This window comes from Chelon labrosus (genome assembly GCF_963514085.1).
Source record: "Chelon labrosus genome assembly, chromosome: 2".
NCBI lineage: Eukaryota > Metazoa > Chordata > Actinopteri > Mugiliformes > Mugilidae > Chelon > Chelon labrosus.
Window position 1 is genome coordinate 25,931,079 of NC_140338.1, and position 13,720 is coordinate 25,944,798.

The following is a 13,720-nucleotide window of genomic DNA, read 5'->3' on the forward strand; positions in this document are numbered from 1 at the left end:
ATGGCGTGTGAGTGGTTTTATGATTGGGATTGTGTGCTGTGCTGGCTTTATGTGCAGTGGCGATGCATGAGAAAAAGACAATGGTTTTAGAGTGTCGCTTCCAATCTGCTGAGGACATGCCACCTACTGTTATAGCAGTATGCCGTGTGCCATTCTGTTGCTCACACTGGCACGCAGTCATTCGAAGATGAAAAAGAGTAAAGCCTTTCCTTCAGCTGCAGTGGCCCAGACACATGCCTCTCGTTTGAGCTGACATTTCTGGTAACCAGTGTGACTTCCAAGAAATACCCAGAGCTGACCCCACAGAGCAGCTAGCAGAGTGCTAATTGTTCCACAGATTTGTGTGTTTCCTGTAGGTCAGTGCTATTCAAGTACGAATTCAGTTGGGCCAAATTTGAAAAGAAATAGCTGGGCCAGACATGTTAGGCGCCCAGTAAACAGCTGGTAGTGACAACTTTCAAACCAATCCAGTGCCATGTGATGAAGAATATGCACTTTTTGTCCATCGTGGGATGAATTATAGGATTACCTTATCTTTTGTGGGAATATGACAAAGGCACATCAAGTACATAAAAACACAGTAACAGAGCTGGAACTGAACAGAACCTGAGGTAGTAGAAATATATTTTCACTTAAATAAAAAGAAAACAATTAGAAATTAAATAAAATTCTGTAAATAATAATTTTGGTCACATCTCAAAGTGCATAAAAACAAAATGTGCACAGTTGCAGCAATAACATTTGTTTCTATCTGAACATGGCACATTACAAAGTGCATTTAACTGAATAAAAATCTTTAGTACCCCAACACACTCATGACAGATTAAGTATTTGTCAGTCCGGACAGGGTTAAATCTATGGTTTTCAGTGTCAAATCTACATTTCAGAGTTTAAAAGGACATGTTTTACACTTAGTATCATGGCATTACTCCTGGAAGCACTGCAGAGTGTTGCATTCACGGCCTGAAACACTGTAGAAATTTCTGAACTCTTGTGAAACGACTTGTCCTCCACATTTCTAGTCTCAGGTGAGCTGGACCACTTGGGTGTTGGTACTGGGCCACTAATTGAATAGGCTTGCTGTCGGTGATAGGTACTGCGCAGCTCCGTACCCTATGCAACAATCTGACCTGCACCTTCCCATAAATTTAGCTACATGTTGCGGCGATGCAGACTGCAACAGGTGTGAGTGGTCTGAAATGCACTTCTTCGGCCGTGCCTCTCAGTGGACAGTTTGAAGTACACAGAAAAATTTAACACAACTGACTAGCCTTGCTCACAGTGGCGTAGGTCACTCACATTGGACACCTGTATAGGCTACGGCTTATGTGCCGGGTAGGTCCACTGTGGAGTACAGACCAAGCTTTAGTTGGGAGCAGGCCATACAAGTTAGAGCAGAGAGCCAAAGCAGCAGTGCAAGGAAAAGGAGGGATGCCACTGAGTACAGGATTAGTCATTAGGAAATGACAAACTCTACATGACAGATGACAGAATACTTAAAAAACTGCCTATGAATCTAATGTGCTCCTAATGAGGGAGAGATATGAAATTTAAGAACGGTCTGGTTGGATGAATAATTAGGATACGACCCTGAGTGCATGTTTAGTCATTAATATTCTAAATTAGTTCTGACATTAAGATTATCTACAAAACTAATTTTCTTTGTCAGTGTTCGCATCTCAGGACATACAGTATAAATACAGGCATTAAATTTAATTTCATGGGACCTTTAAACCCATAGAGCTGATTTCTCTGAAGTTTTATTACACTCGATCAGTGGTACAGTGCACATTAATCAAAAATTGATTAATTCAAATGTGTAAGAGTGCCTTGTGAAAATGGTACGTACCACAGTGGCGCAAGAAAAGATGACACAAATTCTGTTTCATGCTGTCAGGCCTTTATATCAGTAGCATGAAGAATCCAGAAAGGATCCTAACACTATCCGTGGCACAGAACAATGATGTTTGATTACAAAGACACTTGGGACAGTTGTTGGATGCAAAACACCAGATGGTGAACAGGATGGGATGACTGAACTCAACTGTAGAGTGCTTTTATGAAGTCAAAGCTTATAAACCTAAATGTTCGTCATTGAAAAAGTCAGTCTCAGTTCAGCTGATGTTATCGACTTCCATACCTCAGAACATCATTCCTCAATATTTAGGGAGGGAATTTACATTTCAGGTATAATCCACGTAGGACCATAATTATGAATGTCTTTGTCAAATAAACTGATTAACAAGTCACCAGTATCAAGGCCAAGAGTGGCATTAGTATAGGTACCATTATAATTTATTATTGAAAAAATTAACATGTCATCTTTAGTTATGGACAGAACAAACATCCAACTGCACCTTGATGATGTAGATATACATTTTAGGACAAACAAACAAAATGAAAACATTTTAAAATATTAGCCTATTCATTCCACATGTCAGGGTTACATGAAATAGAAAGAGAGCTGGATATTGCTTACATGAGGACAGTCTGGTTCTCAGGACTTCACGTAAATAAGTTATTCAGTGACAATGAGTAGACGCTTTGTGTTACCTCTCCCTTTTGTGTCATAGATATATCATAGTGATCAAATCTCAAGACAGAGCACTGTAGAATCAGACAAACATACGGTAGAGGGTCTGGGTTTGTCTTCTTTACAGAAACAGGAAATGTTAATGGATCACAGTAGCAAAACAGGAATCACTCTTTTCTTCTTTGCGGTGGAATAGAGAGGTCTATGCAGAGCTGGAGACAGCCAGTTTCTTCAAATGGTCCATGAAGACCTGCAGGCTGACATCATCTGTGAGGATTGGGGCTCCTGCCTCCTACAGTCACAGAGGGAAGGAAGGGAGGTGATTTAGTCACTTTACAAATAACGCCGATGCCAACATCACTTGAATGAATTAAACATAAATTACTAGGACCTTGCTCTGATGATAATCTCATTCTACTGCATATAGCAGGTTATGGTTCAGCTCTTCCTTGACTTCAGGAATTGGATATTACTGCTATTTTCATCTTTCTATCTTCTACACTTAGAATTAGAGGTTAGCTAATCCAGCTGTTTACTGACAGCCGAGTTGTTAATCCTAATTGTTTTTCAGTAGGGTACAGACATTCCTTGAATTTTAAAGTTTTTTGATGAAAGGAGGAAATGAGAACTTTCCGACATTTCATTAATAGTTTCATACTTATACACCGATCAGGCATAACATTATGACCGCCTTCTTAATATTGTGTAGGTCTCCCATGTGTCTCTAAAACAGTTGTGACTCATCAGAGAATGGGCATGGGTCTTCTGAGGTTGTCCTGTGTTGTCTAGCAACAGAATGTTGTTAGTGGGGGCCTTTGGGTCCTATGTGTTGAGGGGAGGGGCCTCTGTGGATCATTCTACAGATACTTAATCAGTTTGGGATCTAGTGAATTTGGAGGCCAGGTCAACACCTTGTGATGTTTTTCATTTTTTTATGAGTGTGTGCCTGCTGCCATCAAGGAGTGTTATTGTAATGAGGTGGGGGTGCCTGGTACATGTCTAAGTAACATCCACATGAATGCCAGGTCCAAAAGTTTCCCAGCAGAACACTGAATTGTAGCAAGATGGTCAATGTCAGTGGTCATAATGCTGTGGCTGATCGTGTGTATATAGTAATGAAAGTTTTAGAAAAAGTCAAATGAGTCCACTGACTTTGATAATACTTAGAATGTGTGATGACAATATCACACTTTCACATTTTAAATGTAACCTAAATTATACAAAATCTGCAAACACATTACTTTTAATAAACTCCTGGAGAGTTCTCTATTTTAAGCATAAAAGACTGAAATAAAAAGTTCTAATACTGTACCTGTCCCCAACCATAGAGGTTGTTGTGGGTCTGTGACGGGTTGACCTTGGAGAGCAGGAAGCGAGCCTGGGAGCCTCCATGCTCTGTGTCGATGTAGCGCGGCATGGGGAAGCGCGTCTGGAGGATCTCTTGGGCGTCGTCCAGTGGAGCGTGCAGCAGCTGTTTGAAGTTCTCATACTCTGCCATCTCCTGGTAGCCTGCCTTTCGCCACTGGGCTATGGTCTGAAAATAAAAAGGGAAAAATGCCTGCTGTAAGACAACGTGCAGTATTTTGCCTTGACCAAACAAAGCGAGGAGATTCTATCTACTGACTCGTATTTCAGTATTTCTTGTTAGTGGTCTGTTTTTACCTCTCCATGGTAGATGACCAGCTGGAAGAAAGTGTCCATCAGCAGAATTCGATCTGGCAGGATACTACTACTGTCCAGGAGCACAGGCTGTGAATAACAAATACATCCGGGAAAAAGTTAACAATTTAGCACGAAAACAAAGGCCAGCTGTTCTGCTATGAATGGGACATAAATAATACTGTATTTATGGTGGTGTGCAGGGTAAGAGGCTGACCTCTGGTGGCCCGTAGAAGGAGTATGAGTAGAGGATGGGCTGGACCATGATCAGGGACTGGGTCAGGTCCTGCCTGACAAAGTGGTGTCTATAATAGGATGACTCATCTGGGCTGTTGTTGAACACCTGCAGGAATGGCGACCGCCGCAGGTGGAACATAAACTAAGAAGGGAGGAGAAAAAAATCAGTTTCATGTAACCAAAACTATCGCATGGTTTTGTATAAACAGGCTCTCCTGGAAAACATTTATTTAAATTGGGGATAGTAACATAATTATAAATTCAATTTGTATCTAATTTCAGTAAATAAAATAATAACTAATGGCACAATCAATATCAATTGTACCATTAGAGTTATTATTTTCTCTACAGATCTACATAATAATACTTTGAACAGGTGGTAGGATTACCTGTGGGTAGAGGGATAGAGACTCTGACAGTTTGAAGGATGTAGGATCATCTTTATTGAACTGGCCAAACTTCTGACACTAAAACAAGCAAAGAAAGAAAACATTGTTTAAAACACTGCACATCCCACAGAATGAACCTTAAATAACCTGGAACACCATACAGGAGCAACACAATAGGTGAACCCAATATGATGCTTTGACTATTTATAGCACACTATCCAAACAATGCCAACTATTCTGTTCTTCTCTTCACAATGTTCCAGCAGAGATTATTATTACTCACAAGGCGGATGAGCTGCCTGTCAAGCCAACGCAGTACATCGGGTCCCTCCTCTGACTCCGCCCTGAACACTCCCAGGCGAGCCATGAGCACAGCGGCCGCTTCCTGGTCGAATGACGTCTCGATGTGTTGAATCTGAGACTGAGCATCTGCCCAGCTGGAGTAGTTACAAAAACGAACAGAAGGGAAAGATGCAGGGCGGGAGGAGAGGCGGACAGGACAAAGTACAGAGGCACAGGTGAGCACGGGTGTGGTGACAATGACGCACATGCAGACATTTAGGGCGTTGCTCTAAATTGCAGGAACGCAAACATCCTTGCCGTTGAGGCCAATATTGATTCTAGCCAACACTTTGTTGGCATGACATGGGGCACATATTAACTCACACTAGGAAGTTTAATCAGTGGATACGCAAGTATGACAATGTTTTTAGCAAACGGAACCACTTAAGTAGAGTCAGGCATACGTCAGAGAGAGAGAGAGGAAAAAAAAAAAAAACTCACTTCCTAGCGACGGTGGTGACCCGTATCCTCCTCTGTGTGTTAGAGTGCTGGTACTGGGTTACAAACTGGATCGCCCCTCGGCCACCCTGAGGGACTGGTGCATTGTGCTACACACAAACAGAAAGATGACAATCATTCCATTCTTGCATGAGCTGAATAAGTTCTCTTTTTAGTACAAGAAAAAAAACAAACAAACACAAAAAGCCATTGTTTGAAAAGTCTCAGTAACAAAGCCACTATCCTCCATCACAACAACGGACCTCTTATAACCATACTGTAACCCTATCAGTGCTCTAAGGCTAAGGTTCGAGTAAGTGTTTTACCTGATTCACGACTTCAAAATAAATCCCCAGAGTGGTGGAGGGGTTGAGACTGCACACTTTCCACTGGCTTGTGCCGCCAATGCCCATCTCCTACACAAAACAGAGGACACATTGTGATTAATGTTAGTACATGGAAGCTCTCAGACAGTTAAGAATTTAGGGATCTATCTGGGGCAGTGACTCACATTCTCTGACACACAGGAACCCTTGGAGTTGAGTGAAACACAGGGTCCAATGGTGCCACAGACTTTCAGCTCTCTTGATGTCTATAAAGGCAGAAAATGTTTTAAACAGTTGATTTCAACAGGCAGGAATGTAGGGAATAGTAGGTAAATACATAATTTACAATTCTAACATCACTTCTTTACCTTCACTTCCAGGACACCTCCAAAGGCCATGCGGAAGTCTCCATTGTAGTCTTTACTAAAGACTCTCTGGAAGGTTTGCTTGAACAAAGACGTATTAAAGGAGTCTCCCATCACGATGTGACCCCTGAAATGCAGCGCACGAAACGGTTAACATGGTTTAATATTCCAAAAAAAAAAAAAAAAGAGCCATACTAATATAATACCTCAACCAATTCAAAGATAGTGCTCACGTACCCTGTGAGATTAGATAAGCACTTCATCTCCAACAGGCCAGTCTGGTCGAGGGCACAGGCGTAGATGTCAATGCAGTGGCCATTTACTGCTGAACGGTTGGCCAGGGCCTCATAGTACTGTGGAACATAGAAAACAGACAATCACATTGACTTAATATCAGTGCATTGTGGCACAAACCATACACATGTATGTCATATGTTACATTTAAAATGAACTAGGGATGTCCCGATCCGATCTTAAATAAACAAAATTTCCTCTCCTGGAGATTCATAAAGGCTTGTCGCCTCATCCTTCTATTCTCCTAGATCACATGTAGTTCGTGCAGCTGTAGCAAGTACAGTAACTAGGGCTGTCTAAGCCACTGTAGCGAGAAGAGGGTAACTACTACCTTGGCTCCAGAAAAAAAAACAAAACAACAACAACAACGAAAACAACTGTGTTCTCTACTTCTGAAATGGGCTGGTCATTCAATGGCATAAACTTCATAACCCTCTCTGTGTTATTTTTCTCCTGGATGCTGTCTCGAGGAAACCTCTCTCTTTTTTAAAAGCAGTGTTCGGTGTTTCTTGTTGTTGTTTCTGTGCAGCCTTTGCCTTAGTGTACTCTATGTAATACAGTGTTTCCTCTATGTTGATTTTGGAGCGGCGGCCCGCCATGGTTTAATTTTCTGCCGCCGCTGTATCAGAAATGGGGCCAGGGGCGGAGTGGCAATCGGGACGACCGGGACTTTTCCCGGTCGGCCGGCCGAAGGATTTACGCAGCGGATCACAAATTGAGCGGCCACGAGGCGAACGCGACCGGCCTGAGCTTATCAGAATCATTGACGTTACTAAATTCTCCGCGAATAGCGGCCAAATACCGTAAATTCCGGACTATAAGCCGCTACTTTTGTCACTTGCTTTGGACCCTGCGGCTTATACAACGGCGGATGGATTTTTACAGCTAACGGTCACCAGGGGCGCACTATCATGTCATAGACGATGACACGAGGATTAAGAACTGACTTTTCTGGTATAGCTTAGGCTGGTTATTTTGATACAGTAAACGGCCGTGTTACTGCACCTTTACTGCTGTGTTGGCTGTTTTCGAAAAAGATGCTGGTTATTTAGTTGAGCAGCCGGGTTACTGCACTTTTGCTGCCGTGTTACAGACAAGCACTTTTACAAACAAATTAAATTTAGCCATTTAACGTTATTGCCTCGTCAAGCGTTGTAAGCCTTGTATATTGTTATACTGCACTACTACGGTACTATGACTGCAGGAAGTGCGCTAGGAGCGCACCGTTGTATTATTTGTGCACTGCACAAATGCTGTTTGTAATGTCAAAGATGTGAAAGTTTGATCGATTGATTTTTTGTTTGATTGATCGAAAGATTTATGTTTGTCAAATGTAAATAAGTGGGACGCTTTGCGTTTCCAAACAGTCATTTCTGTCCCGACAATCCCCTCCGTGGTAGAAGAAACCTTTACGGTAATTAAACATTAAAACACCAGCGGTTTATAGTCGGGTGCGGCTTATAGTCGGGTGCGGCTTACATTCAGGTGCGCCTTATAGTCCGGAAAATACGGTACTCCCATATACTCCCCTATTATCACAAATTGAGCGGCCGCGAGGCGAACGCGACCGGCCTGAGCTTATCAGAATCATTGACGTTACTAAATTCTCCGCGAATAGCGGCCAAATACTCCCATATATATATTATTTAGTATTATATTAAAGGGGGGGGGGGGGGGTGCTTTCGGCAGGCCTGCCCCCACTGCTAAAAAAAATCCTAGAGGAAACACTGTAATACGTTTTTTGGTTTTGTTTGGTGGGGAATCAAGTTATGAATGACGCTCCCCTACTACCACCTCACCAAATATCCACATTGCACCATTTATAAATTTCTGTCCGTCCATCAGAAGAGCAGACATGTTTTGTCAGGGATGTGATACAGATATACTAATTTAAAAAAAATACCAATACCGATCGGGGCGCCCGTAAAATCTACTATTGCATATAGCTTTGCTCACCTTGGTGGCTTTCTTTAAATGGCGGGCGTTGTCCTTCTGGATGTCATGCCAGGAGCGGATGGGGGTTTTCAACTCATCTCCCACCACCATGCCCGGGCCCTGGGTAGGCGGCCCTCCAATGAAAAGCATCACACGAGCCCCTGTGTTGGGGAATGTACCCTGAGAATAAGAGAGGAGGAATTGGATTAGTACAAGTATCATTATAGCTCAGTTCAGCATTGTAAACGTATTTGACTCCATCACAAAGTACTTTTAAAAAGCACTCATTTCCATTTCCATTAACTGCATAACATTCATTAGACATCTGTACTGCTCAGAAACGGTACTGCCTGTTTTTTTTTGTTTGTTTTTTCCCCTTTGGATGTGGCCCTAACAAGCACTGATGGACAGCGACCTAGTTTGCAAATTTGCCATTACAAAAGAGTTTGGGGTGGGGAAATACAGCATCATCCATAAGAAACATTTAAAAGCCAGTCATACACTGTAATGTGATCTGACAGCACAGTGTGTTGCTAAGAAACATTTTTAACAGCATATAAAACTGAGCACGTAGATAGCCAGAGTACAGCATGTCTGAATGAGTTTTCAGTAAGTCATCTTAAGCAAAGGGCAAGCCTCGCAGCCAACGCAACAGTCAAGTCCATAGTCCATGAGTCTGGGAAAACTCAAGAGACACACTGGAACGTTTGGAAATGAGCCACGTTGCCACCAATCAGCTGGAGTGAGCTCTTAATGTTATGTGACCTTCTGATAAAAAGTTCTACGTAAACGCTGATTCATTTATAAGAGGACAAAGTGTCTTCATTCCCACATTAACAATTAAACAAATATAAAGCAGCTGGTATTAGAAGCTTTGTTATTTCTGTTCTGCTTTATAAGTTAAATCTCCCGTTGGTTTTTCAAAAGAGTAGAGTGGAGGAATGCGCAGTTATATAATGACACAGATTATGGATGTAGAAGGGATAGGTTTATGATGGCAAAGGGAAAAGACAGGAGGCAAACCAGAAACAGCCTTTGAACCGACAGACCACATCCACTGTTCCTTCAGTAGATAATTATCAGACAGCGTGTGTCTTTCTGAACAATAACATGTGGCACGACTGTCTTAAAGAACCTAAGTTCAGGTTACTATGAAGCGCTTGGATTTATTTGTAGCCATTGCATTTGTATAAATATTAATATGTTTGTGCACAAATCATGCTTTTTTTTTTTCACTTAAATGTTACAATGTAGCATGTTTCAAATCAAGACTAATGTAAAATATATCCACTTAAAGTGCAATATTAGTGTTTGCCTGTCGTACCTCTAGAAGACCGACAGCAACAGACAGCGCAACACCAGTGGAGCGGAGCGGTCGCTTGCCCTGAGGGACAGGCCAGGGATCTCTCTGGAGCTCTCCAAGCAGGTCCGTCAGGTTCATATCGACTCGGTGCACGGGCTGAAGGAACCTGCACATAAGCACACACAGATCTTAGACAAAGCAAATTTCTGTAGTCTCTTTTGGAAACAGCTGCTAATGACAGACAAGTGGTGTTGGTGCGCTTCCATACCTGCATGATGCTGCAGCATCTTGAGGGGCCATAGGGCGACCTTGCTGCCCTGCTGCTGCTGCTGCTGCTGCTGGCTTTGTTAAACCAAGCATCTCCTGGGAAGGGGGGGGGGACACACATTATTTTACAAAACTCCATTTCACCAAAATATATTGTCTATCTAATGATTTACAGTATGCAATTATCATATGCAATTTCTTCTCTAAGTTCACAAAGTAATGTCTTTATTTTTCCATTCCTCAGATTCACATTTTTTGCCCAGACAGACCTGGATCTGTTTGGCGGAGAGGTCCTTGGTGCCCCTGAACACGTAGCTCTTGGCAATCCCCTCACAGCTGAGCTCATGAACCTGGACCATGCGTCCAAATGTGATGAGGCCCACCAGAGCGTTGGGTGGCAGCAGACTGAGGGACATCTGGAGTGACTCCTTCAGGGCTTGGAGGTCCTCTTCTTCCAAACATGTGTCCACCACATACAGGAAGATCAGAGGGGCAGAGGGTCCACGCTGTAAAGAGGCAGGAGAGGAAGGAGGTGAAATCCTAACCTTTGTTTCAAATATTATCATATTTCTTTTTCTTGTCTGCAAAACCAAAATGTTTTGGTAAATTGAATTATGTTTGTTTGGCTGCTTGCTGAAGGTATGTTTCTATAATGATGGCACTAAGACAGCATGTGATCATCAGAAGCTCATATTACTTTCATACATTATTTATGAAGTTGTTAACCACAATATCAGTCAGGCATTCAGTGCCTGCAAAGCCAAGAATTTTTCTCCATACTTGCAAATAGTAATGCTTAATGCAGCTTACTGTAAAAATTAACATATCAGTGCACTTCATGATTATACTTCTCCACCCATTACTATTCAATATTCACATTTACACAGAACATCTTCAGTACATGACATAGTCCTGAGAGTCTGAGGGCATAGTACAAACGTGTGTGTGTAGTATTTACCTGTACTATATACTCAATGGTAGAAAACTGTGGCATGAGTTCAGCTGGCTGGTTTACTTCAGATATGCCTGCGTAGGAGGGAGGGAACTGCACAAACACAAAGAGACAAAGTGAGATTCAGATTAACCAACCTAATAAAGGAATGTAGCTAGTCCGCATTTTGTTCTGAAGGACTTCATGAGTTTTGGCAAATATTTAGGTCATGCTTCGACAGCACTTACCGGGTTTCTCTGGAAGCAGAAGTTGCATGCCCATATTTTTGCTCTGAAGTCAACCTGACTGTAAAATAAAGATAAAAATAACAATTATCAGAAGTGTAACTGTGACTGACAGTAGGACACGCAAGATGTATTTGCCATTCTTGTGTACCACACCCGGTGCACACAGTACAACCCTTCAGCACGTGCTAAAAAACAGTTAAACATATTTAAATCCATGGACTGCCTTTAACCATTTGCTTTTACAAATAGAAAACAAGTGGGAGGGAGTGTCAAGAACAAATAGGACACCGGACACAGATGATCTGGTATGCGAAGACACGGCAAAATGACTCAGTCTAATCAAAACAAAGGCTTAATACAGAATTCTTGGCGTTATACAGTAAGTATAATTCTGTGGAACTCACCATAGTGGGTTAAGCACTGCCTTGCAGTTAGCCCGGCTGCACATAACTGGCTCATACTGGACAGGTGGCAGGTTGGGCCTCTCTTTGAGTGGTGTGAAGAGGCATGAGACAGGTACCACTAGCCTGGTGGCTTCCAGACGGCTTGAGGGCCAGAGGTTCCAGCTGAATCTCACCCCATCCCTGTCCTCATTCTGCTGGATGAACTCCTGGTAGGTCGACATCACTCAGCTTCCACCCGAAAAAAAGAGTAAAAAAAAAGAGTCCAATACAGCACAGTGAGGTCCAGTGAAAGTTTTTTTATAAACACTGCAACACTGGCAGCCCAAATTGTGCCTCTCAAAGTCCCCGTTCTTCAGTCTCTCTTCAGTCTCCCTGCTCTCTCCTACTACCTCCAGTGAACACCTGTTCTTTATACGTGTGATCCTTTCGCTTTTATTCTAAAATGATATGCCAGTCGGCCAAAGACTGACGCACAATTGTGTCGTCAGGAAACCTGACTAGTGAGTTTTGATGAGGAGGAGTACAGCGCAAAGGAATCCCACAGGAATCTTAAGGCTCTAACTTTCTTGTTGTGTGTCAGTGAAATCAGTGACGTCCTTTGTAAAGTATGACGAGGTATTCTGTTGTAGCAACTGTGTTTTCCTCAATGCTATCTGGACACAAACTGTTCCAGCCAGATTTCATGAAGCATAATACTGAGTGTAAAATATCAAATCCACCGCCCGCAGATATGGAGGCGATTGTTGATTACTTTCATATCTGTATATAATTTATTAATTTACAACCTCTTTCTACAACTAGTTGTCAGCGCTAGATTATGTCACAAACAGTTGAAATCCATGTCAACATGTCACAGAGCCAACGCTGCCGTCTTCACATTACTTGTCCTGTCTAATCAATAGGTCCAGAGTCCAGAGACAACCAGTTTACTACCGCGAAAGAAAAGCACCAGATTCTCACAACTTTCTCAAAATAGTCTGTGATTATTTCCTGCTGATGTTATTTCACAAACTGTCACCTAAATCAATTAAAGAATTGACCATTTCAACTCCAGCACAACACCACATTGATACATAGTGAGCTCATGCAAAGAAGATCAGCAAATATACATGAATAGAGTTACTAATTCTAGTGAGGGGTTAAAACGGAATTTCACCTTTGACCCTAGAAAAGTACACTTGTTTTGGGCCACTACTACAGTTTAAATAATCCGAATACTTCTACAGGACAGGCTACAGGCCACGTATCATCACACCAGTGAGGTTTAGTATGTGTCTTGAACTTAATTATGCTCGGAAATCCTTCAAAAGTGGCTATGCCGACACATAAAACATCACTTAACAGTAATGGTGGCTGTGAAAACCGAATAAATTGAACACCAAACGTTATTTCGTTAATTGTCGCTGTCAAATGTCTCTCAATGGTGCCTTAGCACTGAAACATCTGCAAGCTAACGCCAGCTCGCACTGCTGGCGGAGTTAGCTAACGGAACGTAGCATTAACCCACTTCCTGCCCCTTTTTAAATGGAAGCAGAAAACGGGCCTACTTTCGAGTAAAATTGAGTCGTGCGCTTACCTTTAATATCAGATTGACCTCCGATGTATAGAAGAGCTAGGTACTATGTTCTGTTTAAAAGTAACTACAGCATTTGGAGGTAAAAGCAGACGGACGTACAGGAGGACCGAAAGACGACGGTGAGGGGGATTTACTCCCTATCAGCCGGCTTCTGCACTTTTCTAGGATGACGTGTTACTCCAAGTTCAGACGCCTCCTATTGGCTCGTCTTCCCATGACGTCGAAAAGACGTGCTCTGCGTACGTAGCGTGGGTAACACCGGGAAATGTAGTTCTTTTCGTTAGGCCACTACTGCAAAATTGCGGAATTACCACACTGGTATTCATATCAGGGAGTAGTTATCCACCATGGCACTGTGTGATAACGTGTAATTAGACGAATGGGACTTCTTAACACTTGTTCAGCGTGTACAGGGGTAATTGCCAACTATTAAGTTGCTATTGTTAATGTTGAAACATTGTAGTCATGAATAT

At 42.3% G+C, this 13,720-nt stretch overlaps 1 protein-coding gene across 1 annotated transcript; it reads right to left on the bottom strand.

Moving 5' to 3' along the window:
- Nucleotides 1-908: 908 nt before the first annotated feature.
- sec23b (SEC23 homolog B, coat complex II component) lies at nucleotides 909-13,716 on the bottom strand. The gene is made up of 19 exons (XM_084568414.1): nucleotides 13,248-13,716; nucleotides 11,672-11,899; nucleotides 11,268-11,325; nucleotides 11,047-11,133; nucleotides 10,358-10,594; nucleotides 10,090-10,184; nucleotides 9,843-9,987; nucleotides 8,540-8,698; nucleotides 6,527-6,642; nucleotides 6,293-6,416; nucleotides 6,110-6,190; nucleotides 5,925-6,014; nucleotides 5,602-5,708; nucleotides 5,102-5,255; nucleotides 4,819-4,896; nucleotides 4,410-4,571; nucleotides 4,196-4,282; nucleotides 3,846-4,067; nucleotides 909-2,825 (listed from the first exon to the last, which is right to left on the bottom strand). Exons 2-19 carry the CDS (start codon nucleotides 11,890-11,892, stop codon nucleotides 2,736-2,738), a joined length of 2,313 nt encoding a protein of 770 aa, XP_084424540.1. The 5' UTR covers nucleotides 11,893-11,899; nucleotides 13,248-13,716; the 3' UTR covers nucleotides 909-2,735.
- Nucleotides 13,717-13,720: the final 4 nt, after the last annotated feature.

Excerpts from the sequence above, each read along its gene's own strand:
- sec23b (XM_084568414.1), bottom strand. The coding sequence starts at position 11,892 with ATGTCGACCTACCAGGAGTTCATCCAGCAGAATGAGGACAGGGATGGG. Across the intron at positions 11,134-11,267 it reads TCTGCTTCCAGAGAAACCCG|TTCCCTCCCTCCTACGCAGG; the intron begins GTAAGTGCTGTC and ends GTGTTTGTGCAG. Across the intron at positions 9,988-10,089 it reads GATGCTGCAGCATCATGCAG|GTTCCTTCAGCCCGTGCACC; the intron begins GTATGGAAGCGC and ends GCTTATGTGCAG.